Source organism: Mauremys mutica, chromosome 10, assembly GCF_020497125.1.
Source record: "Mauremys mutica isolate MM-2020 ecotype Southern chromosome 10, ASM2049712v1, whole genome shotgun sequence".
NCBI classification, from domain to species: Eukaryota; Metazoa; Chordata; order Testudines; family Geoemydidae; genus Mauremys; species Mauremys mutica.
This window is the reverse complement of record NC_059081.1, coordinates 82,518,674-82,543,836: the sequence shown is the minus strand read 5'-3', so window position 1 is coordinate 82,543,836 and position 25,163 is coordinate 82,518,674. Positions and strand designations below refer to the sequence as shown.

Sequence of the window (25,163 nt, the reverse complement as noted above, 5' to 3'; positions counted from 1 at the left end):
TTTTCTCAACTTTCATCTTCACATTATCCTTCCGTGTGTAGATAAATACGTACAGTTCCCCCAGGCTGCGATGGGAGTTGCATAGTATTAAAGTACAGAACTGGTTCTGTATGTATTAATGTTGGCTTTAACAGCATAATTAGCAATCCAAAATACCCCATAAGTCCTATGCGAGCCAGTAGTACAAGCAGAGCTTTAACTCTCTTGTGTTTTCTCTCTTTAGGATGTTTACAATTTTAACCTCAATCTTATATTACCACATTTCACTTTTTTCTTTGAAAATGGTAAGAGTAAAACTAAACCTTTACTGATTTTACTATGAGATTCTATGGATCTGTATTTGAAATCTTATGCACCTGTGGTTTCACAACAAAGTAACATCACAAAACCATACCTATGCAACTAATGAAAGTTGATATGATGCACGTTGTTATGTAGTACTGTAAGTAACAATTTGAAATTGTCACCTATGTGTCTAACATCTTTTTAGTTTTATACAACTTTGTTTCAAACTAGCTGGGAGACTAATCCTAAGTAAGGACTAGTCAGCCACAAAATTTAAACTTGTAAAAGTCAGCTGCCATGTAATATTCAAAGATCTTACATTTGATTATAGCAGGAAATAGGGGGAGGTTGTGATTGGTTTGGTTTTGTTACTCTTTCATAACTCAGAAATTTTTTTGTTCCAGTTTATTTTAAATCACCTTTGGGCTGATACAAAACTTGGTCAATTTAAGCTAAAACAGAACCTTACCATAAGTTTATGAACAGCTTAAAATATAGATAATTGTGGCCCCATGTGTTTCTTGATTCTGCAGTCATGGATTTTGTCACAGACACTACCCCTCTGCCACAGAATTGTTCCCAGAATCTCAACTTTTGTTTAAAAACTGAAATTAAATATCTACCTTGTATGGTTCAGAAGACAACCTTTCAAATGTAAGCCAAGCATAAATGATGCTGTGTTATCTTCCTGAGTTTGTAGAAGGCCTAAAACAAAGACTGTCCGGGATGTGAACTGCTCAATTGGATTTTAACTTTGATACCTAATGACTCAAATTTAAATGTTAAGATAAACTATTTACCTGCTTATCATTTTAGTAGAAAAACTTCTGTGGGAGTTGGATCAGACTTAGTGTGCTCATTCTACAAACCTAAACAACTTCCCATATATTTCTGGCTGCCCCAAACTCTAATCTTGATTTTAAAATGATCAGTAATGGAGAATCTCCCACACCCCTCAGCAAGTTGTTCCAGTGGTTAATTGTTCTTACTGTTAAATATTTACATCTTATTTCCAGTTTTGAATTTGTCCAGTTATTTAGTGGTAGTTTACTCAGTGTCCTTTAAAATGTACGAGGGTGACCAGATCCTCTCTTCATTGGAGATGTTCTCTTGTTTGCTTCCTGAGGGCTGGTCCTGTCACACAAGGGGCTCACAAATGTGTTTAGAGTATAGACTGTACCTTAGAGAGATGTGTTGTGGCTCACTCCCTACCCTGTCCACAAATGTAGACCCCCCGTCTTCCCACAGAGGCGCAGAATTCAGGAGTAGCGCCTATAGTAGCTGCCAAGGGCTACGAGGTGATCGCACATGGTACTCCTGACAGAATTCTGGGCCCCTGTGGGGACACAGAATTCACATGGCCCACATATTTCTGTGCCCCCCTCACAGAAAAATCCACAAGAAATCTGGGGGTGGAACACGGGCCTCTTCCCTGGCAGCCCAGGGAGCGCGTCTGTTCCAGAGTGCCTGGAGCAGCCTCAGAGACGCAAATCACTGCAGGGTGAGAGGAAGCTTGGCATACATGCCTGCAGGGGAGACGCTGATCACCGTAAGAGGCCGGGGCTGGGCGTGCATGCCTGCCAACAAGCAGGAGAGACTCTGCCCTCTTGCTTTCTACTGGGGCTTGCAGGGGGCGTGGTGGGGGTAGGTCTTCTTATTATCCAGGAGGAAGGCTCTGTCCTGGAGGCAAAAATGTAGCAGCCTGCCTGTTTGTTAATTGATCTCATTCTCTGAGGCAGAAATGTAGCAGTCTGCCTGCTTAATAACATTGTTAATGTTCCTATTGTTAGATAACTGTTGCTATACTTAGTCAATTCCCCCAGGAACATAAAACCTGTAAAAGTTTTAAGGTCCCTATGTTGCCAGAGTAAAGGAATCAGCTTGGAAGATCTATTGCTTTCTCACTTTTTTCCTGTGCCAAAGTCGCACAATAGGGTAGTTTACAGCTCAGGATTTATTTTATTTAATTTACCCATTTAAAAAAAAAGACTTTGAGGGCAAATAAAACATTTACCAAGCAGTCTAAAAAATGTCAGGACTATCAGAAGCAAGCACTTCCCAAAGTACCCAGCCAGGTCCAGGACAATTTGACTTTCATGTGTGAAAGTCTGAGCAATTTAAAATTAGATTCTACTTTTTTTTTTTTTTTCATTCTGTAGTATAATTTAAATGAAGATCCAGGATTATAACTGGAATGCAGGGTATTAGCTACCAAGTATTTGTAAATTAACTTTCATGTATTTAGTAAATGCTGAATAGTTATTGTGGCTTTTTTTTCTGTATTGCAATTTAAATAAATTACCAAAACAATTGAAACTGATGTGATTATATTGCATTATTTTGACAAAATAAGCAGAATTTTTAATTTTTTGGCAAAGAATCCCCCCAGGAGTAAAGTGCCTACATGGGACGTAATATTAGGAGAGTTTTTATTTATATTTCATTACCTTAATTAATTTTAGCAGTCAATTATGAGGAGAGTCAGCACTGTATGACAAGACAGCCCTTAGTGGTCCCTGGGCCACAATTTGGAAATGCCTACCTTATACCAAATAGGCTTAGCGTTCTGTTGCTGTAAATACAACATGCTGAGGAAAGTGTTTCACTCAATGTTTACTATGCACAAAGAGGGCAGTCTTTGCTTCTCTTGCTACTGTATAAGGAAACATAGTAATGAAAGTTATATTTCTAAGGGAATTGTACTCAACTTTATGATTTTTAACAGGTCAGTGATGTTAGACAGAGCTGAAAACCTCCTTCATGACCACTACGGAGGGAGAGATTATTGGAATGTGAGTATTTTTTAATTAGCTTCTCCAGATTTTCTGTTTGATATTAATAAAAACCTAGTATTGACTGTGTTTGTTGCTAATGATTTTGCTGTGAAATCCAAGAAGCAGCCAATCTCGTAGATGATCTGTACGTTGTATATTGCCAGCTGATGGAGCAGGATGTGTAGAATGTTCATGTGCTCCTGCAAGGAGCTCTCTGTGAGTGGACTTCTGCTCCTGTTTGGAGCGCAGTTGAAGTCAGTAGGATGCTGATCACAGAGCTCCTTACAGGTACAGGCCTGAGACTATAAACATTTCAGGTGGGATTTTCCAAAATGCTTAACAATGTCCTAATTCCTGACTTCATTGGGAGTAGAGTTAGGTCAACCCCGAGTGTTTCAGAAATTCTAAACCACAGCCTTTTAATGGGAGGCATCAAGGTTGGAATGTTAAGGTTTTCGTCACTGAATCAGTGGTTGTGATGTGATAGACTGAATGTTCTCTATTTTCCTGTTTCTTGTGAAGCTGAACTAGATTTATGTACACAATTCAGAGAGTACAGTTCAGTTGGTATGGGTGCATGAATTTCTTAGATCTAAAAATCTAGCCAGGTTTGGTTTACAGATGATTACAGTTGCTTTCTAATTTTCAAGAGGAGGTGAGCTTGCTGGAGAGAGCAAACAAATTATGATCATAGGCCTTGATCCTGCAAACACACAGGCGCTTGACTTAAACCCATGAGTAGTACCAGTTAGCAAATTATTTTCTTGGGTAATTCAGAAAAAATAAACCATGAATTACTTGTGAGGGAAAACTTTCCCCATAATAAAGAGATGTGGATGGATCATAATTTCTAAGACTGAATACTAATCTGTAAAAAATAGGACATAAAACCCATTTGTGTCATAATGTATCTTCTCTGATACAGGCACTATAGACTTTTAAGGCCTAAATTTGCTTGATTAAAATTCATAATCTGCTGGAGAATGTTCTTACTTTAAACAGTTTTTTTAATAGCCATCAATTTAATTAGAGAGATGTTTACCATATGAATTCCCTTACTCTTCTGGAGTAGTGGTTCTAGCTGTGTTAATTCCAGCTGATATCCTAGATATAGATGTATAGATAGAGAATTTGTGAAGATCATCTGATGCAGCAAAATACTGTACAACAATATTTGCCATATATAATACAATCAGTAACAAAGGATGTTTTCAGTCATCAAGAAATTTGGTATTAAAATGCAAATAATAAAAATACTAAATTTAAATGTTTAATATTTTAAAATGCTTGTCCCATTATGGCTGGGCAGTTGTTTGAATAAATTGCTTTATAATTTTATAATTTTTTTATGACAGTATCTGTTCTTGTGAGCTAGACTCACTTGTGATAAAACATCTGACTTGATGCTGTTTGTTGGTTTTATCAGAGTAGCAAAATATAGAAGAGGTGTAAAATGATCCCAGTGCATGAGATTTGAACTTGTGTGGGGGTTACAGCGCAGATATCCAGGTCCTGTAAATGGGACAGCATTTGAAGTATTAGCACTCGTACCATGTCAATAGCTAAGAGTCTCATCCAAAGAGAGTTGTTGTTTTTTTCACCAACACAATCCAGCTGGCGACCATGTTTGCAAGTTTTATGCACTGAACACAAAACTCGTATTATGTGATTCCCACCATCAGCTACTTTATTTCTCACACACAAAAAGTTGTACATGTTGGCCAAAGCAAAGAGCCTGCAATCCTACAAAAAGAACACGTTCCTAGGTTCTCATATCTGCTAACTACTGAGGTTTCTACCACCGTTTTGTGTATCACTTTTATTTTTTCTGCATCTACTATATTCTGTTACCAAGTGTTGACCTTGTTAAGTGCTAAAAACCTGCATGATAAACAGTGTGCTGGCTAGGCAGGCATGCAGGTCTTTTACGAGTTTTCTGTGATTTTACTCTCACAGTTTTGCACCATTTTGAAGCAACAAACTTGTGAGATACAAACGTCTTTGCTAACATAGTTTCTGGGTAGAAATCTGGATCTCTACTTTTAAATGATGGAAGAAAAGAAAACTAATAATTACATTCCATCAGCACTGTTCCATCATCATCCTGTTTTGGGCTCCTCCTGTCACCTTTCTAGTTGGGATCAGTTGCACCTGCAACAATGGAAAGGTAACATAGCATCTTTGAAATGCCCCTTTGATTTTATCCTTGTGTGATTCCAGTTAATTGGGTCAAGACAGAATTGCATGGCAACTGTGACAGTAGTAACTTATTTATTTGGGCATAAGCTTTCGTGAGCTAGAACCCACTTGTCTCTAAGGTGCCACAAGGACTCCTCATTGTTTTTGCTGATACACACTAACACAGCTACCCCTCTGAAACCTGTGACAGTAGTGTCAGCAGCTTGTCCAGACCTCCTTCAGTTCCTTTTGTAAGTGTAGTCCTCTCTGTAGAGTCCCTTGTTGTGTAAAATGTGTGCTGTGTTTTGTCCTCCTTGTGCTAGTTTCATATTTCAACTTACTAGTTGAATGCAAATACAGATGCACAGCCTACCTGAGAGTTCCCCCCTAGTGTCACTGAGAACTGAGGCATCAATACTTTTTTCAGTCATCCATCCCTGAGACTGAGGGTGGTTTCAGAAGAACATTGAAGAGCTGCTGGACTACCAGGATCAGGAACTTAAATAATTGTGGCTACATTTTGATGATGATGGCAGTATTGTAAATGTCTCACTTGCACAATCATCAGAATCATCAGTGTTGTGCTCTTCCACTTGAATAGCCAAGATTTCGTTAAGTGACACAGCTGGTCATGAAGGATCCAAAGAAATGAGTTTACTGCTGTTTTCTTGCAGAGTGACCTCTCTTGACAATGTTTCCATTTAGAATAATTACTTAGAAAAATTGTCTATTTTCATTACTTCAGTCATCCAATCACTTCCTTCATCTTCAGGCATGTTGAGTCAGATAAATTAATTCATTGATATGAAGATCCCTAAACACTAATCACCCATTTGCAGTATTGATCAGCAGCTTTCACGTTTACTATAGTTGAAATGAGACACTACTATGAAATAAATTCAACTCCATGAGGACTGGAAAGTAAGATAACTCGCCCACTTTGTAGAGCAACCATGTTAACAGATGCCCCACCCACCTTCTAGATGTTTCTAGATTGTAACAAATCAGCCCCACATCCCCAACAATGCAACTCCACGCACTCCCCTCTTCAACATCCAATGACATTTGATTTTGCTGCTGTCTCCAGTCACTCATCACTCCACCCATTCCTGTTTCCTTCTGGGCTTCTAGAAGGTACAGTTGCTTTATTATCAGGGGGTAGCCATGTGAGTTTTTATCCACAACAACAACAACGAGATTACAGACTGACAGATTTATTTGGGCATAAGCTTTCGTGGGTAGAAAACCCACTTCTTCAGATGCGATGAAGAAGTGGGTTTTTTACCCAAGAAAACTTATGCCCAAATAAATCTGTTAGTCTTTAAGGTGCCACCGGACTCCTAGTTGCTTTATTGTTTCCTAAGTGGTATGACTGAGAACTTTAGTATTCTCATCATGTCCTTTTTAACCTTTTAGAATAGCTTTCTTTTTCAGATTGAAATTGGAGCCTAATGTTTCTAGTCTCAAAATGCTTTTATATATGTTATGTTCCTGTACATATTTCAGTGATGTAGTTCAAAAACAAGGGGGTCAGAGAAGAGACACTTGAATAATAGGCACTTGTTTGTTTTTTTTTCACAGCTCTGGATTTAGTTCCCATTAAAGTCAAGGGAAAGATGCTTGTTGACTTCAGTGGAAGTTGATTTGAGTTTGCTGCCGGAAACTCTAGTTTGAAGGATCTTAATGGTTGAAGGGTGGGTTATATGGTTCTGTACCAGGAAAGACGTCCCAAGGTGGGTTAGGAGTAACGGTGTTTAGTCCTGAAAAGGGAAGTGCTATCCCATGAAGGCAATCCTGGGCCGTAGAGGTAATATGGAGGCAGGGAGTTCTTCTTAAGATGATTCTGGGGAACCCAACAATCTCTGGCTCTGGCCCTTTCGGTGGTCTCCTCTTTTGGAAGGTGTTGAAGTAGAACATTGGTGGGATTGAGTCCCTTTGCATATTCGCTAATGGAGAGCAGCCCAACAAAAGGAATGCTTTTAAAGACCGTAGCAAACTAGAAGGAAAGAGAAAAGAAGCTAGGTTAGGTGTCAAAGATGACTGCACTGCTAATGATGTCCACATGTCTGCAACGAATACTCCTAGTAAAGGAGGACTAACCGTTGCACAGAGGAGGTGAACTTCTGAAATTACTACAGCGAAGGTTCACACTTTCTTCTCTATTATGTATTTTGTAGCACTGAGAGCACACACGTGTGATCATTGATAAATTAATCTCCCAGTACATGAGTGCTGTATGTACAGAATTAAGCTGTCACAATGTAAAATGCAAGTGCCAAAGATATAACAGCACTGGCATCTTTAGTGGGAGTAGGGAGGCCACAGATTCTCTAATCAGAGTCTCTCTCACTGATGTATTGCACTGCCCACAGCCAGTGGAGGGATGTTTACATTGACTTCTATGTATAAGTCTCGCATGCCTCCTGGAGTAAAACACTCTGTTTCCGCTTTGTGCTGGCCTGTGGCTCAGCTTTGTGTTGTGTTTGTTTATTTATTGCAATAACAAGTGGGAAAAAAAACCTGGCACTGGAGGCTGCTGCCCTGTGGTGGGGTGGGGTGAGAGGGGCACACAGATGAACAATCCCCCGGCAGTGCTGTTTCCTCGTGCTCCATTAGAAGCACTAGCAGAGTGCTCACCTAGTGGCTACTCACCTGATTCTCCACACTGCGAGCAGGGGGGATGTGGGAATAGAATGTGAGATGCTGAGATTGTTTAGGCTTCTGGGCTGGGAACTGTGTGTGAAGGACTGGCCTTGGGCTCATTCTCATTGGCCAGCTAATTGTAAGTAGGATGATAATTACCCTATGGGTTACAGCTGTGGCTGTGTGGGTTTAATTAATTAATTAGCAATTGTGATTGCTTACCATATTGTATATAAGAGCATGCTGGGAATGAATAAACGCATATGCATACACACACATGCTCTCTCTCTCTCTGCTTGGGATCACATTGAATGCTGAACTTTGTTCCTGCTCTTTTGTGATGCAACAAATGGCGGAGAAGCTGCGGGCCATAGTATCGCTGGCCTGAGGGGGAAAAAAAAAAAAAGGCATCCAAGATCCCCCGCCGCAGGAGGGGGAGAGAGGCGGAGGAGCCGCGCTCCGGAAAACTTCCCGGCGCTGTGAAGACGCAGCGGGCAGGGGGCTGAGCGGGGGGGGGGGGGGCTCGGGTCCCACCTGGCCCCTGTTCCTGAGCCAGCGCTGATGCCTTGCGGTATCGTCCCTGCCAGGCGCTTGTCACAGGCGCTGGAGCGGCGTTCCCGGGGCAGCGGAGTCTAACAGGGCTCTGGTGTCACCTGCAACAAAAACAAAACGCCTTTGCAAGGGCTTTTCCGAAAGCTCCAGTGAGAAATGCCGCGCTCAGCCTGGGTGCGCTCAGTGAATCTTCAACTAGTGTCTGCGCGGCTCCCTCTTGGCAAGTTTGGAGCGTGGCAGAGAGAGGAGAGATCAGGAGTCATAGGAACGGGAGCTACGTGCGTTTGTTACTTACAGGCAATTTGAATCTGTATTTAAATTGGAGAAAGGCCTGGAAAAAAATCCGTGTGTGTGGAGGAGAAGAGGCAGAAGTCAGCCAGTCAAAAGCCTGTGTATGTGTGAGAGTTTATAAGGGAGCAATATTTTCTGACGTGCGAATCTACACTTGGAAACAAAAGTGAAGCATGTTGCATGGAGCAGATTTTACCTTGTGTTTGTAAAATGACTTTGAGGTCTAAGAAATAACCCGTTGGTATAAAAAAAAAAAAAAAAAAAATAGGGGCGCACCTGAGCTCAGTGTTGAGCGGCAAGCTGCAGGGCGTCTGAAAAGGGAGGCACACCCGAACTCAGAGGTGAGCAGTTAATATGGGAACCGCTGCGTCAGCAGAGGAGAAGACGGTGATACGCATCACGGAGCGGCGGCCTCTGATGCGTTATCCCGCCTGTTGCGGTGGGGACAAAGAAGGGGACTTTCCGTTAAAACTGTTTGGGAGCGGCTGGGCTGTGAGCTTTGGAAATCGGTGGCTCAGGGCGATAAGGAGGCTTTCTCCCTGAGTCCAGTATGGCTCACCGTGCAGAGAAGACTGGAGGAGTTTGAGGATGAGAGAGAACAACTGCAGAAAATGGCTGATTTTGCAGTAACACTGGAACAAGAACTGGAACAGGTTAAATTGATTCTGCATCAGCGAGATCTGCAGTTTGAATCTTTACAGCAAGAGCATCTAGTGCTCATGAAGCAGCTCACCTTAACCCAAGAATCATTGCACACCAAAGAGCAGTCCCTAAATGACCTACAGACTCAATATGATGAGCTGGTGGCCAGGTTAGAGGAATTCCAGGGTGATGTTATTTCCAAGGATGATACGATCCAATATTTGCAGAATGAGAAGATTGTCTTAGAGGTAGCTCTGCAGGCAGCAAAAGCAAGCAAAGAAGAACTTGATGAAGGAGTAAACTTCTTAGGTGAAAGTACTGAGGCAGCATCAGAAATCTTGGCACAATTGAGCCAGGTGGAAAATCTGCAACAGGAAAGTGCCAGCCTGAAGAAACAGACCAAAAAGTAAAGGAGCAGTTCCTACAGCAAAAGGTAATGGTGGAAGCTTATCGAAGAGATGCAAGTTCACAGGACCAGCTGATTAGTGAATTGAAATCTACAAAGAAGCGGCTGGATTTGGAAGCGAAAGAATTAAAACGGGAGCTACTGAAACTTCAAGGTGAAAAGCAGTCCATTGATGTTGAACGCTCAAGACTTCAGAAGGAAGTATCCCAGGTTCACCAGCAGATGGTGGAGTTAGAAAGCCACCTCCAGTCAGTGCAAAAAGAACGGGATGACATGGAGATACAGCTACAGTCTTTGCAGATTGATAAAGAACAAATGACATCTCTTGCTGAGGCGAATGAGGTATTAAAACTACAGGTAGAACAAATGCAAGAGGAAGCCAAAAAGGCTATCACTGAACAGAAACAAAAAATGAAGCGTCTGGGGTTAGATCTGACCAGTGCACAGAAAGAAATGAAGGCAAAACATAAAGCCTATGAGAATGCAGTTGGCATTCTTAGCCGCCGGCTGCAGGAAGCCCTCACTGCAAAGGAATCTTCTGAACTGGAGCTGAGCAAACTAAAAGCACAAATCGCTGATGGAGGAAATAACCAGGCTTCCCATGAAAGGATTCAAGCTTTGGAGATAGAGCTGCAGGCTGTTAGCCACAGTAAGATGATGTTGGAGACAGAGTTGCAAGAAGTAATTTCACTCACCAGCCAGGAGCTTCAGGAATCTAGAGGTTTCAGGAGGAAGATGAAACGTTTAGAAGAAATAAACAAGAAGTTGGCCCTCGAACTGGAACATGAACGGGGGAAGCTCACTGGTCTTGGTCAGTCTAACACTGCTTTGCGAGAGCACAGCAACATCCCCGAAACAATACTAGCAGAGAGAGAGGCAGACCTGGTGCAGCTGAATTTCCGGGTTCAAGCAGTCCTAAAGCGTAAAGAGGAGGAGGATCAGCAAATGAGGCAACTTATTCAAGCCTCACAGACTGCCTTAGAAAGAGAAAAGTCAAAAGTTAATAACCTTGGAGAGCAGGTTGCGGCAGCCAGGGTGGGTGCAGCGCATGACCGTCGTCGTTATAGAGCTGCTGTTCTTGAGCTGAGTGAAATTAAGAAAGAGCTACAAGCCAAAGAACTGCTTGTCCAAGCCCTTCAGGCTGAAGCAGACAAACTACAAGCTATTATTGAACGTGCTCACGCCTCTCTGAAGGCGCTCCTCTTAAGACAGAAAGGGGGGATTTGTAGTGAGCGGGCAGACGCCTTGGATAAGACGCCTGCCGCTCGGTTGCTGAAAGCTCTTTACGTGCTTAACTGGTTACATCTTGGTAAAAACAGCCAGGTGCCCCCCGCGATTAAACATGTCAGCGGGATGACTGGGGAAGAGCAGGGTGCGGCCCCCCGACCCTCGGTCAAATGGTTTGATTATCAGCAGCAAATATGGAAAGGACCAGTTGACTTGCTAACGTGGGGCAGGGGTTATGCGTGTGTTGCCACTGATGCAGGTCCCAGGTGGATACCGGCGAAGTGGGTTGGCCTTGGCTGCGTCTTCCGGAGAGCCTTACGAGACGCGCCCAGGCGCCGCGGAACCAGAGCCCCCGGAGGAGAACTGTTTGTTAGCTCTGTCAGGACTTTTCCTGTTTGATCCTCCGTGAATGAGTTACTTGTTTGAAATGATTTTTGCTGTGCCTGAAAGAAATTTTGTGTTTATTATTTAGAGTTAAGATTTATGTCTTGTGTTTTTGTTATGTTTCGTGTTGTCTGTTTTCTGGCCAGAATTATTGTTGTGTTGTTATGTGGTTTGATGTGTCTAGGACCTCCCCCCACCCTCAGTGTCAGTTTGATCGCCTGACATCTGAGGGATCAGAGAGGGGGGAATCCTGCAGAATTTACTGTTGTGTCTTGTTTTTGTTTGTTCGATGTTTTGGGGTTATATGTTAAGGATCGTATCTACTAAATAGAGTAACTTTTGAAAACAGGTATAAAGTTTTAATTTTGGCTTGTGATAGATTGTGGTGTTATGTTGTTATAAGTTGGAAATGTTTGGCGAATGTTTTCATCTTGTTTCCCCTTTTTCTCTTCTTTTGATTGTGAATAAAGGGGGGAGATGTGGGCTCCGAGTAGGACTTGGTGCCTGCCCCCGATCACATGATGATTGAAATACTTGTAACGAATGTTTTTATCTTGTTTTCCTTTTCTCTTCTTTTGATTGTGAATAAAGGGGGGAGATGTGGGAATAGAATGTGAGATGCTGAGATTGTTTAGGCTTCTGGGCTGGGAACTGTGTGTGAAGGGCTGGCCTTGGGCTCATTCTCATTGGCCAGCTAATTGTAAGTAGGATGATAATTACCCTATGGGTTACAGCTGTGGCTGTGTGGGTTTAATTAATTAATTAGCAATTGTGATTGCTTACCATATTGTATATAAGAGCATGCTGGGAATGAATAAACGCATATGCATACACACACATGCTCTCTCTCTCTCTGCTTGGGATCACATTGAATGCTGAACTTTGTTCCTGCTCTTTTGCGATGCAACAGGGGTATGGAGGGGAAGGAGCCCTGGCTCTGCTCTCTCTGTGTGCCCAGCCCACTGCTGTGGCTGGAGTTCAGGGCAGTCAGCTGTAACAGGAAAAGGGAGGCCGTACCAGCCCCCCTCACTGCTAGAGCAAGGGGAAAAGAGACCTGAGCAACTGTTCATGGGAACGGCAGGCCGTTCTCGCTCTGCTCCTGGAGTAGTGCGGCTGTCCACGGTCCCTCACTCAGGGCAGCCAGGCCGTTCTCGCTCTGCTCCTGGAGTAGTGCGGCTGTCCACGGTCCCTCACTCAGGGCAGCCAGGCCGTTCTCGCTCTGCTTCTGGAGTAGTGCAGCTGTCCACGGTCCCTCACTCAGGGCAGCCAGGCCGTTCTCGCTCTGCTCCTGGAGTAGTGCGGCTGTCCACGGTCCCTCACTCAGGGCAGCCAGGCCGTTCTCGCTCTGCTCCTGGAGTAGTGCGGCTGTCCACGGTCCCTCACTCAGGGCAGCCTGTGGGGTTACACTAGCCCTGTCTGAATCTCACCGCTCTGGTGAGAGAAGAGAAGCTTTTATGCCAAGTGCCAATGGATTTTTGTCTTGAAAATAAATTCAAACATCCTCAGTGCCTTTTCATGCAGTGTTCATTGCTCAATGGGGAAAATCATTTTTCTTGTAAATCAAGAATTTGACCAAACTTCTGATTATTGTGGTTAACTGAAGTCAGTAACAGAGGATTTCCTTAGTACTGTACGCTTGTACTAAGAAGGATGCTTCTGCTTTGCCTGGATTCCAGATGGCAACTGTATCACAAAACACATTTGACATGTATTAATACCCTCAGGTATGGGGAAATCGCTTCATTTTTGCCAGTTTCCCTTTTAATGTGATTGGGGCTTTGGGTGGCTAGAGGCTTTGGGTGGCTAGAGGTCTTAGGGCCTCTTTAATTCCAGTAGTAATTTTGCAAGTTAACAAGTCTTTCCACAAGATGAGCTGCACGACTTCTGTACTTGATCTGGTAAAGAAATGCCTTCGTCACTTAACAGGGCAGCCATATGGTGGGGTGGCTAGAGTAAGGAACGGGGAGCTGTGTATGTTCTAATCCCATCTAAGCCACTGACTGACTCACTGTGTGACCCTGGACAAATCACTTGTGACCTCTTTTCAGCTGGATTTAATGAACAGGAACCTCACTGAAAACTATTTCTAAATTCAGCTTTCCTAGTTTAATGACCAATGTGTTAACGCTTAGATCTTTCTGCTACCATGGGGAATGGCTGACAGACCCTCTGCTGGCACAAGGAACGTAAACATTGTGGACTCTTGTGTAACAGATGCACTAGTCATTGGCTAGGTGCTGATAACACATTTGTTAGTAAAATAAATACTATACTTGATCTGTTTTGAAATGTTATACAAAAATTAAAAATTACTAAATTTAAACTACAAGGTAGATATATCTCTACTCTTTCCCCAGTTTGTAGGTCTAGCTATTAAAAGGCACTTTTGAACATTCCTGCAGTGACGAGTTGTGTATATGGGATGTAAGTTTGGTTAAAAGTACCCTTAAATGCTGGAAATTGTTACCTTGCAGCATTGCCGGAATGTGTTACAAGTAACCCCATTCCAGGAGCTCTAAATGAAAGCAGCTTCTCACATGCACGTGTTTATAGCTCTCTCCCTACTCCCAGACAGTCACTCAGTATCTCCTCTCATCCTGACAGACCCGTCGAAGTATGGTGTTTGCTAAACACCTGCGTGTGGTGGGGGATGAGTTTAGGAGGAAATACCTTCACTCCACTGATGAGGCAGACAGGACAGACTACAATGAGGACTGGACACAGATGAAGGTAAAGTAGTTTGTAGTCTGTTTTTCCTGTAACAGATGTATCCAATAGATTTGTTTAGTATTTTGACTGCACTTTGAGAGGGATTGGGAAGTAATTATGAATGTGATGATTCTAGCACTCAGCATCTGTAGTCTCTCTGCCCTTCCAAGGTTTTCCGTGCTCTGGAACGAAGTTTGCCCAATCAGTTCAGATCCTGTTAATTGAACTCTGTGTGAGAGAGCAGCACTGCAAGGTTTCGTATGATCCCACTGTGATGGGTTCCCTGGGTGCAACTTGGAACTGGCTTACCGCTGAGCCCTCTGGTTTATCAACCTGGGCTCCCTCTCATACTGTAATATTGTGACAAGTTGCAAAGCCTTCCAGGTACTGCACTTACACAGACAACCACGGGCAATGCCACACCCAGTTGAGTTACATGAATGCTTCTCCTAGCCACTCATGAACTAACAATAGAGAGGCTCCAGCCAATTCTCCCAGCTCCCCAGCTGAGGACCCCAGGGCTATACCGACCTGCTCTGGTCAGAAGCCTGACCAGTATAGGTTTATAACCCAGCCCACCGCTCTTTCAATGTGGAGAGGACATGCATCAGCTCTTGTTCCTGAGCAGATTTCCCAAGCACGTCAGCCAAAATGCACTGTTTTAAGTAAAACATAAAACAGATTTATTAACTCCAGAAAGATAGATTTTAAGTGATTATAAGTAATAAGTGTAGATATCAAAGTTGGTTACCTAAGGGGGGAGGGATAGCTCAGTGGTTTGAGCATTGGGCTGCTAAACCCAGAGTTGTGAGTTCAATCCTTGAGGGGGCCACTTAGGGATTGGGGTAAAAAAAATTGGTCTTGCTAGTGAAGGCAGGGGACTGGACTTGATGACCTTTCAAGGTCCCTTCCAGTTCTAGGAGATTGGTATATCTATTATTATTATAAGAAATAAAAGTAAAATCACAATCTGTGTTCTGTAAACTAGAAAGGATTTGAATCAAGCAGCCTCACCCTGATAGATCATACAAGCAGGTTACAGATCTTCCATACACAGGCTGGAACTCTCCTTTAGCCTGGCACTGCCTCCCCAGTTCAGTCTTTCAGATGTGTTTCCGCATGTTGAGTTGGGGCAGAGTGAGGCCAAGTGATGATGTCACTTCCCCTCTTTTATAGTTTCTTCCAGCTTGCTGGAAAGCTCCTTTGCTATGAGGTGAGTGAAGCAGTCTCCATTGTCGCGGTGCTCTCTCGGAGAAGTCTCCATTGTACATGGTTTCAGGGATAGTCCTTGGGAGTGTGGAGTCCTTTAATGGGCTGTCAGCAGCATCTGGCTCCTCCACTGTTGCACCTGAAAGGCTGGTTGTGGATGTTCCCAGCCTCACAACATATTTCAGTAACATTGTAGCACGGTGCAGACTCACCCCTGCGGCGCCTCCTGCTGGTCGTCCTCAGGAATTAGCTCTTCGACCCAGGAGCGCCCTCTGCAGGCTGGTGATCCGCTTGCCGTTGGCCCCTGTGTCCCTCCCAGGACCCCAGTGCCCTTATCTCAGGGTTCTGCCTCCTGCAGTACCCCACAGTCTCTGGGTTTCCCCACCCCAGGGAACCCCACCCCCTATCCTCACATTGCCTCAGTCGTGGCTATTGCCAGTCACTGTCTAGCCCCCGCGCCCCGGGGCGGACTGCAGTGTATCAGCCAATCATCACAGGGGACAAGGGGTCTGGACTGGCTGCCTTTACCCACCCTCAGGCTGCCCCCCTGCAAGCCTAATGCCTAGGTGGGCCTAGGACCAGGCCCTGCAGCCTGGGGCTTCCCAGCTCCTACAGCCTTTCCCCAGCCCTGCCTCCCTCTAGTCCCCTGGGTGAGTTCCCCAGCAGCCAGGCCTGTCTCCCTCTCCAGCCAGAGAGAGACTCCTCCCTCTGGCTGCCCTGGCCTTCTTATAAAGCCCTGCCGCTCAGTTTGGGGCGTGGCCCCAGCTGCAGCCACTTCCCCCAGTCAGCCGGGGTTTTACTCCCTTGCCCAGCCCCAGCCCTCTGCAGGGCTTTTCCAGCCACTTCAGGGCTGGAGCAGGTGCTCACCCTGCCGCAAACACACATAGCAAAACTTCATAACTTCCCATACATTGATAGCACATACAATCCACAGGATATTAACGTTCAACAGATCAAGACTTTTAAAATGATACCTCGCAAGGCATACGTTGTGCAGAACACATCATAGTTATAGGACAGTGGTGAATATGGGGATTCCAGGGTGCCGCTTTGAGCACAGTTTGCCACACCCACTTCCATGACGGGCTACTGTTCTGCATCTTGTTGGATGGAGCAGGGTTCTCTTCAGAACTGTCAGTCGCTGCTTTAGTCTAATGAGGACCCTCTTTGATGATAAATTTGAGATCTTTATAAACAGCTCTCTCCGTCTTGCCTGTTTTATTTATTCATTGCTGCCAGATATCAAAACACAGAATCAGCCGTAAGTGCTACAAAATATTGTCAACGCACACCTTACAGCACCTCGCTTTAGTTGGATTAACACAATGCTTTACATACTGCAGCGCAAGTGTTCATGTACTCAAGACCCTTTTCATTCTGAGTTGATACCAGTGCATTTTGATTACACCGTGTCCTGCTGGTTCTCTGACAGGTAAAGCTGGGCACTGCGGTAGGCGGGCCATACCTTGGGGTTCACCTCAGAAGAAAAGACTTCATCTGGGGTCATAGAGAAGATGTGCCAAGCCTTCATGGAGCAGTGAAGAAAATACGCAGCCTCATGGAGAAGCATAAACTTAAGAGAGTTTTCATAGCTACTGATGCCATTGTGGAGGGTATGCAGCTTTCCAACCCTGTTTAATCCTTGGTCGTACTTCACAATAGAGATTGGTCATTGTGGCAACAGTTGTCATTTCATATTCATGGATTATTGAATATTGATAGCCTTCCTGGGAGAGTGAACAGCTCAGGAAATTGAAAGGGGGGCTGGAGCCTTTCATCTCCGTGCTGACCGTTCAAATCCAGCCCAAATAGGTAGTGCCTAGAAAGTAGTCACTGGGTGTTTCACGCTGTCTGTTTGGCCATCTGCATGAAACAAGCGTGATGCTCTGGTCTGGTTCCCAGGAGCAGATGTCCACATAGTGCAAACTATCATCGTGACTAGCTATAACCAGCAGCTTTGGGAGATTGAACTCTCATCAGCCATAGTGTTAGCCTCTTATGGGTAGGGATGAGGCCCATTGGTAAAGGAGGGAGGTTCTGGCCATGCTATACCTGTTCTGGGAAAGAATAAGACTCTTTCTCCAGACCAGTCAAAGTAGCACCTTTCATATGCATTAAATTCACAGGAAAACATCTCACATTGTTTTTAATAGTCTCTCCTAATAAGGGGTGGCTATTTTTGTCTTTTCTTCCTCTTCTTTCCCATTTCCACTGCAACTTTTCTTTATATGATTCCACGGGTGACATTAAAAAAGCACTGAGAGGGGAGGCCATTGTGGCATATAACCTAGATGTCCAATCATTCTCTGCCTGTTGTTTCTGTAGGGTTAGAAAGTGAGACTAGTGGTCCCAGGCCCATCAATTCCAGGCCCCCTCCCTCCATCAGCATTTGCTATCTCATCCATGCAATGTGTGCCTAACACGCCTTCATTGGTACCTGTCCCCCAAAACCGCCCAGTCATGTAGCAAGAAGTGTTTTACAATCCTAGGTCAGTTTTGAGCTTCCTCTGCTTTGTAATCTTTCTGCCAGTTTTGTCCACTGTTCAGTGGAATGTAGGTATAGGACAAGGTTAGTCATTTTCTCGAACGGTACTGTGCCGGGTGGCTTATGGTATTTTTTTTCCTTTCAGAGACTGAAGAGCTCAAGAAATTACTGCCTGAGATGGTGAGGTTTGAACCCACTTGGGAGGAGCTAGAACTCTACAAAGATGGAGGAATAGCAATTATTGACCAGTGGATCTGTGCACATGCTAGGTAGCTAGTTTGATTTTTGTCCGTGTCTGTTAGGTTTGTATGTGAAGTCAGATTTTAAAATTATTGAATCTTGCAAACCTAAATAATGCGACTGAATGAGATGCAGTAATGTCTGTGTATATGATTACAGATAACTCATTATAAACAGATTACACATTGATAAGGCCATTATTTTTATCTTAAAAACAAACCCTTCTCCAATAACTAGTTCTGTTTTCCTTCACAGGTATTTTACAGGCACCTCGGTTTCAACATTTTCCTTCCGGATTCATGAGGAAAGGGAGATCCTGGGATTTGACCCCAAGAACACTTACAACCGATTCTGTGGTGAGAAAGAGAGAAACTGTGAACAGCCAACCCACTGGAAAATTGTTTATTAATAACACCACTCCAAAGGACTGCAGTAAGTGGCGAGCTCACCAAACCAAGAGAACACTCACAGGAAACACATCTTTCTAGCCAAGCTACCACTTCCTCCTCCTCCTCTTCCTGGTGTTAGCTCTGAGTCTGGGTTTTAAGCACAACAGGGTAGCGATACCATGGTCATTCTCCTGACCAGGCACCAATATAACTGGTCAAAATGAAGTGAGGTAAGGATTCGGTTCTTGGTGTAGCTGGTATGCCAGGACAGTATACTCACTCTCTAAATGTTTAATTTAGATTGAAGAGGCCCAGCATTGTTTTAGGAGGCAGCAAAAATGTTTTCACTCAATAAACTTGAAACAGTTTGTTTTTGTTTGTTTTTTAAGTGCTGTATCTAGAACATAGCTATAGTCTGTACCACATTCCTATGTTCAGGGGGTTATTTTCTTCTCAGCTTTATTTGACTCACTGTAGTAGTATCTGTTTACAAGGAGGACATTTAGGTTTTGTAACCTGCACTTTGTGAGGGCTGCAGATTGTGCACAGAATGTGGAGTTCTGGAGGGAAAATCAAATAGTAATTTTTTAACATTTCAGACTGGTACAAAAATGCATTTCATATTCATAATAAGGAAGGATAGGTGGTATTTTTACCAGCACACAGACCAGTGTCACAGCTAGCACCTTTCAGAGGGGTCAGTGGCTAAAATCCATAAAGACTGAACTACGGTGGCAACCCCGAAGCTGGTTAGTGGGGCTGCGAGGGGAAGTGTGCACTGCCTGTCATGTACATGTTCTCTCTAACTACAGGAGGCGTCATTGTACAGAGCTGTCATTCAGCACCTTCCTCCCGTGTTAAACTCACGCAAATCAAGGCAAATAGTAACAGCATTTGGGGGGTTTCCTGCTTTGCAAGAAGAACTTTGCAAAGCGTGGAGCTGCTTGTTTCGGCTTGAGGGTGTTTTGCAGCTGCACAGGGGGAGCAGAATGGAGTATTCGTTCTTTCCCCCTCCACTCCTGGCCTGGTGCAAGTTGGAAGCGTTACAGGGTGTGACTCCATCCCTGAATTCAGACATGCCAAAACTGGCCGGCCATTATGAAGGTCATCGGACTCTTTGCTCTTCCCCTTAATTCTGCGTCACCATCAAATCTCCCAAGTGAACCTGTACAGCTGCATGCAGGTGACACTCTCCCTTGGGACTGAAATGTCACACTCAGCAAGGGCACATGGAAGCGGAGTAGTGGGGTACCCCCTTCTGTCAGCCATTGTGGCATGGGGAGCTGTTACATTAACTGCAGTGTGGGCAGAAGAGGGTGCAATGGCCGTCTGAGAAAACACTTACAAATATGAAGCCTGTCTAACATCTTTGACACACTCACTGTTCAGAGTTGGCTACATGCAATATTTTGTTCATGGTGTGCATCAGGTAGACGTCTGTCTTGCAGTTTCACTCTGGCTCATGGTTCTGCGAGGTCTCCGATAGGTCTGTTTAAGAAAAAGGGGAACCGTCGTTTTCAGAGTTCAGCAGTATGTTTTTCCTCTAAATTTGAACAGAACACCCTGCAGTTAATGGGTTCTTCCTCATGTTGTCAAGTGTGCTCTTACTGTGCTCTTCGCCCACCCCCCGCCTCTTTCATCAGCAGCATTCTTCTCGGTTCCTTCCTGTGTCCCGTTGGGCTTCTTCTCATGTCTAACGCCTGCCCACTTGGGCTCAGTAATACACCCTTCCTGTGCTCTCCCTGGGAATCTTACTGTACGCTCCCAGACAGCCAGGCAGGCTTGTCCTATGCTGTGTGCGGAAAAACTTGTACAGTCTCCTCAGAATGAGTAATTTCAGGCCTCCTGTGTTGTTACCAGCTATTTATTTGTATCTCTGTACAACAAGGGTTTCTTTCCAGTGACAAATTGAAGCTTGTGGGAGCCTTGTATTCTCCAAGCAGTGCCTTTTCCAGCTGAGTTGCACACTGTTGTCATGTAGTCTGCGTGCTGTGCAAAGGAATACCTATAACTGTATACCTCAATTTCTTATGAAAAATAAAATGCTTTGTAGTATCTTCTGTGAATTTTCCATGTTTCTTACTGCTCTTGGTTCCCTCACGTGACGTACCCAGCTCTGTCATGTCAGATCGATGGATTCTAATGGCAGAAGGGGCCATTATGATCTAGTCTGCCACCTAGCAGACAAAGGCAGAGCAAGATCCAATGGATGGAAGCTGAAACTAGACAGTTTAGACTGAATTAAGGTGCAAACTTTTGACAGGGGAATTAATCACTGGAACAACTTGCTTAGAGAGGTGGTAGATTTTCTGTCACTTGCAGTCTTTAAATTGAGATCAGATGTGTCTTTTTAAAATATGCTCTAACTCAACTTGAACTTATTAAACTCACTGCAGGACTGACTGGGTGAAATTCTCTGCCCTGATTATGAGCTGTGATTGCCTGGCGCCTTGTGCTGCCATTACCCCCTTCTGACTTGGTGCCATTTATGGTCCCTTTGCACGCTGCGCAGGTGTGAACGGCTGTCCAAGGTGCTGGGCAGTGAGGAAGGAGCCCTCCGCAAATGTGGAGTGCAGATGATAATCTGGCAGTATTCTGTGAACTAACCTATTAAAGCAAGTGTCTTCACTCCCTGCCTCTCCCACGGCACGTGCAGGTGGAACACACTTAGCCAGCGTTCCTGATGGAGCACATCATTGCACAGTTGTCATGGGAAGCATTCAGCTCAAAATGAGAGCTGCCTGCAGGGCTAAAGCAGTCCACGTGGTCCCAGAGCCACAGGCTGTGTGTTGCTGCTATACTGGATATGTTCTGCCTCAGGAGCTAATTTCAGTACACAAACAGGGTGGTTTTCAGCCGTGATCCAAATACGTTTACACGGATGTGTCTATGTAGCAGGCTGCACCATGTTTCCACCTCGGAGGTGCTTTGCCTCTCTGCTCTCTGGCTGCTCAGTTGGCTTCAAACAAGAAAACTTAGTCCCAAAACTCAGCTGTGCTTCTTGCACTGCGTACCGTCTCCTCCTCTGTGTTGGGTAGGAAAATGTCAGCTCAAGGGTTAATTCATTCTCTGCATTTCACTCAGGGAAAAATGGAAATAGGAATTTTCACTGCTGAAAATATAAAGGGGAAGGGAGAGGTGCACAAAAATATCCACCACCATGTTTAAAATAATGAAAATGCCACTATTGAGAAGGCTGTGGAATCAGTCTTTATGCCTGTTCTTGTTTAATGTTTAAAAAAAGTACACGGTTAAACTATTAAAATTTTACTGCTTAGAAGTTTAACCGCTAGGCTCCACTGCCTCCTCACATGCCCGGGGTCCCGGCTGCCGCCCCCACACCCTGAGACTCCATTCGCTGCTGGCCCCACACCACGGGTCCTGGCTGCCACCCTGTGCATTCGGGGTTCTGCTGCTGCCATGGGTCATGGAATCATAGAAGATTAGGATTGGAAGAGACCTCAGGAGGTCATCTAGTCCAACCCCCTGCTCAAATCAGGACCAACCCCAACTAAATCATCCCAGCCAGGGCTGTCAAGCCGGGCCTTAAAAACCTCTAAGGATGGAGATTCCACCACCTCCCTAGGTAACCCATTCCAGTGCTTCACCACGCTCCTAGTGAAATAGTGTTTCCTAATATCCAACCTAGACCTCCCCCACTGCAACTTGAGACCATTGCTCCTTGTTCTGTCATCCGCCACCACTGAGAACAGCTGAGCTCCATCCACTTTGGAACCCCCCCGCAAGTCCAGGACTCTGCTGGCCACCTGGGCGCAGGGCCGGCAGCTGGGACCCCAGGGGTGGGTCGGCAGCAAAGTCCCGTAGCTGGAGCTTAAATGTTAACCAGAATACCTTACCAATACTGATGCTTATCGGTTAACCGGTTAACATTTTGCATCCTTATTCCAAGGAAGTTACTCCAGAGGAAGATACAAAAATGGAAAGGAACCCTGATCTAATCTGTGATCTTTTACTCACCACCATCATAAAAGGAATAGTAATCCCATAAAAGCCTTGGGGAAAACGTACCAGACAGGGGCCAGTGGAATATCGCTTCTCTAAAAATGATTTCATGTGCAATGGGTTGTGTGGTTGATTTAGACCAGTGAATGGCTGTACAGTCTTTTTGCCACAAGGTGGTGACGGCAGACAGTCTGAGATCAAACTGCCTTTGAGCTGGGTCTGCACACAGAGTAGTAACAACTGCTTGCATTTCAACCAGCACCTCAGATACGGATGATGGCTCAGCGTAAAAACCTTAAGGGTGGTGGTTTAATGATGCTGGTGTAATTGGTACATGCCAGTGACTTTAATCAGATTTAAATCTCGTATCCTGCTCAGTTTATTTAGACATAGGAAGCAGAACGTCTCAGCGTGGTGATTTTGAGGTCCCCTCTGTACTAGAGCATAATAAGCCTTCATTGTTACAGCAGATGTGTGTGATGCTGTTAGCACAACATCCTGTGAAGGAAGCACATACCATGTTCACACCTGCAATATCTGAGTGTGCACGAATGTCCTTGGGTGGAGTTTACCCCATCTTGTGGGCATTGACTTAATTGTTCTTTGCCAGGGCATGTACCCCTCTGTATTGCAGGGGTTTTTTATTTTTATTTTTATTTAATTTTTTTTGTTATGGTTGTTGAATAGAATCATCTTCAGTGTTTAAGGGTAGGTGGATGGATTTGTTACAACATTGTTATTTATGAATGGGCTTCATTCTCATCAGTTGGAGGGTCTAACACTCGATGCAGCGAATTGGCAGAGCTGGAACTCACCTGCTGTAATCTCCTACAGCATGACCCTCTCCTGAGCGGGGAGTGCCAGTCATGCTGAATAGTACAGTGATGCTGTGGTACGGAAAGCAGGGACTGGGGTGGGACCATTAGATTCCTTCTTGCTCACAAGCCATTTACACAGTTTAACTCACGCCTCCGAGATGTTGAAGGATTATACCCATGCCAATGCACCCCATTTCAGCACACACTTTGCACTCGGGAGTAGTCAGTTACAATGTCCTGTGCAGGTCTGGGGGCAGCTTGAAGACAGCCTGGGTGCTTTGCCTCTGCATAAAATCCTGTTCGGCTGCTCTGGCCTACAGTGTAAACCTGACACCTCAAAGCTGCTGGGACTGGAATGTCTGTTGATGTACTGTTTGGTCAAATTTATCTAGAACCTGTACAGGGACTAGTATAGACTCTGCTGATCATAAGAACTGAACATAGAACACTCCACACTCCCATCTGAGATGTTGCTAACATGTTTCTGTAACTTCTACAGCTGTGCCGGGAGTTCAGCACCCAGTGATCAAGAGATAATGAAGTGGCATTGTTGAGAACTATCATAGTTCCTAGTGGCGTTGCCATGGAGTTTCCAATCTACGTACTAACTCGTGCTTCTGGGTATACAGTCCTGGGTTACAAATAGACCTGGCCTGTGTGCATTTGTAGCAGCTGCTGTGGATCCTTTCATGTGAACTCTCCAGGTGTATCATTTGGCTGATGGAGAGGGGAATTGGATCTGAAGACCTCAGCTGTTACCAGTAGCCAAGATTTTCAGAAATGTTAGTGATTTTGGGTGTCTCCATTTTTGGTGCCCACCTGGAGAGAGACTTTTAGAGGGGCCTGATTTTCAGAGGGATGAGACAGCTGAAAATACTGGGTAGGGTGTTTGAACTCACTGGAGTGCATTGAGAGTGAGACAGTCACTCTCTGGTTGCATCACCACAGGAATAGCACTGGAGCTGTCAGACATGTAAGCAGGATGCCAAAGGCATGACGAGACTGATGTCCTTCAATTACAATACTTCACAAATGGTTGGAACAAGCCATGGACTGGCTGAAACCCCAGCATGAGGGCAGCCATTTCCATGGCGTGCTGGTGGAGAATCTGCAGACACACGTAGCCAACATACAGAGCTATCGATAGACAGGTGGGGAGGGTGCTTGTAGCTATCTTGCTCCAGCTGTTCAGAGTCTCAGAGCAGCTATAGTGCCAGATCGCAGCAAGAATATTTCTGGAGCCCCCAGAGCAGCTATCTGCAGGCGCTCCGTTCCTCGGGCTGGTCCATGTGTTGTAGTGTTGACTTGGGCAGCAGTAGGCTGGATTGGAGAGAGCTCATCCACTCCTTTCAGGGAGGTATGTGTCCTTTGTAGAGGCTGTCCCCTGACTCCTCCCCTGCCCTCTTGACCATGCCCCCTTTTAGCCTGCATGGCTCTGGCACCTGTTCTCGGGGTGGGCCTGGTTGTGGCTAGGAGACAGCATGCTCTAACCCTGCAGTTTCCTTCTCTTCCGGTTGCCTTTGCCTGGCCCTTTCGGATGTAACTCCTCTCCCCACAACATAAATGACACCCACGGATCACAGTAAATCGGGAGGAGTTGTGACAGGCAAAAGAGAATACACAGCGAGCTGGGACATTGGAAACAGACTGAAAATAAAAGTTAGATTCAGCTGGGGAAAGTGCAGGGACATCTGGGGAAAACAAGGCTAAGTACACATCTCCTGAGAGGGAGAGATGGGAACCAGTAGTGCTAAGAGAGTTTGCCATGAGACACGCTTCATGTCACAGCACAGGAGGGTACGGCCCCTTTCTGTGCATCTCTACTGCTACCCCGCTGGGCAGCTGCAAAGGTGTTAACAGAGCTTCGGGGAGAGGGAAAGGCAGGGAGTGGGCTCGGGGGACTCGAAGAGCATTGGGGTGGGGGGTGGGGGGTGTACGTGGGCTGTGAAGGAACAGGGCCTGACAGGA

At 44.9% G+C, this 25,163-nt stretch overlaps 1 protein-coding gene across 5 annotated transcripts in view; it reads left to right on the top strand.

The window, feature by feature from the left end:
* POFUT2 (protein O-fucosyltransferase 2) overlaps window positions 1–20,469 on the top strand; it is a 44,616-nt gene extending 24,147 nt beyond the window's left edge. For all 5 annotated transcript variants that reach the window (XM_044978434.1, XM_044978435.1, XM_044978431.1 and 2 more), the window contains exons 5-9: window positions 3,011–3,077; window positions 13,987–14,112; window positions 16,733–16,913; window positions 17,931–18,054; window positions 18,281–20,469. In XM_044978434.1, the coding sequence (XP_044834369.1) occupies window positions 3,011–3,077; window positions 13,987–14,112; window positions 16,733–16,913; window positions 17,931–18,054; window positions 18,281–18,434 (652 nt within the window). In that variant the 3' untranslated portion in view covers window positions 18,435–20,469. The remainder of the gene's footprint in view (window positions 1–3,010; window positions 3,078–13,986; window positions 14,113–16,732; window positions 16,914–17,930; window positions 18,055–18,280) is intronic.
* The last annotated feature ends 4,694 nt before the right edge of the window (window positions 20,470–25,163 follow it).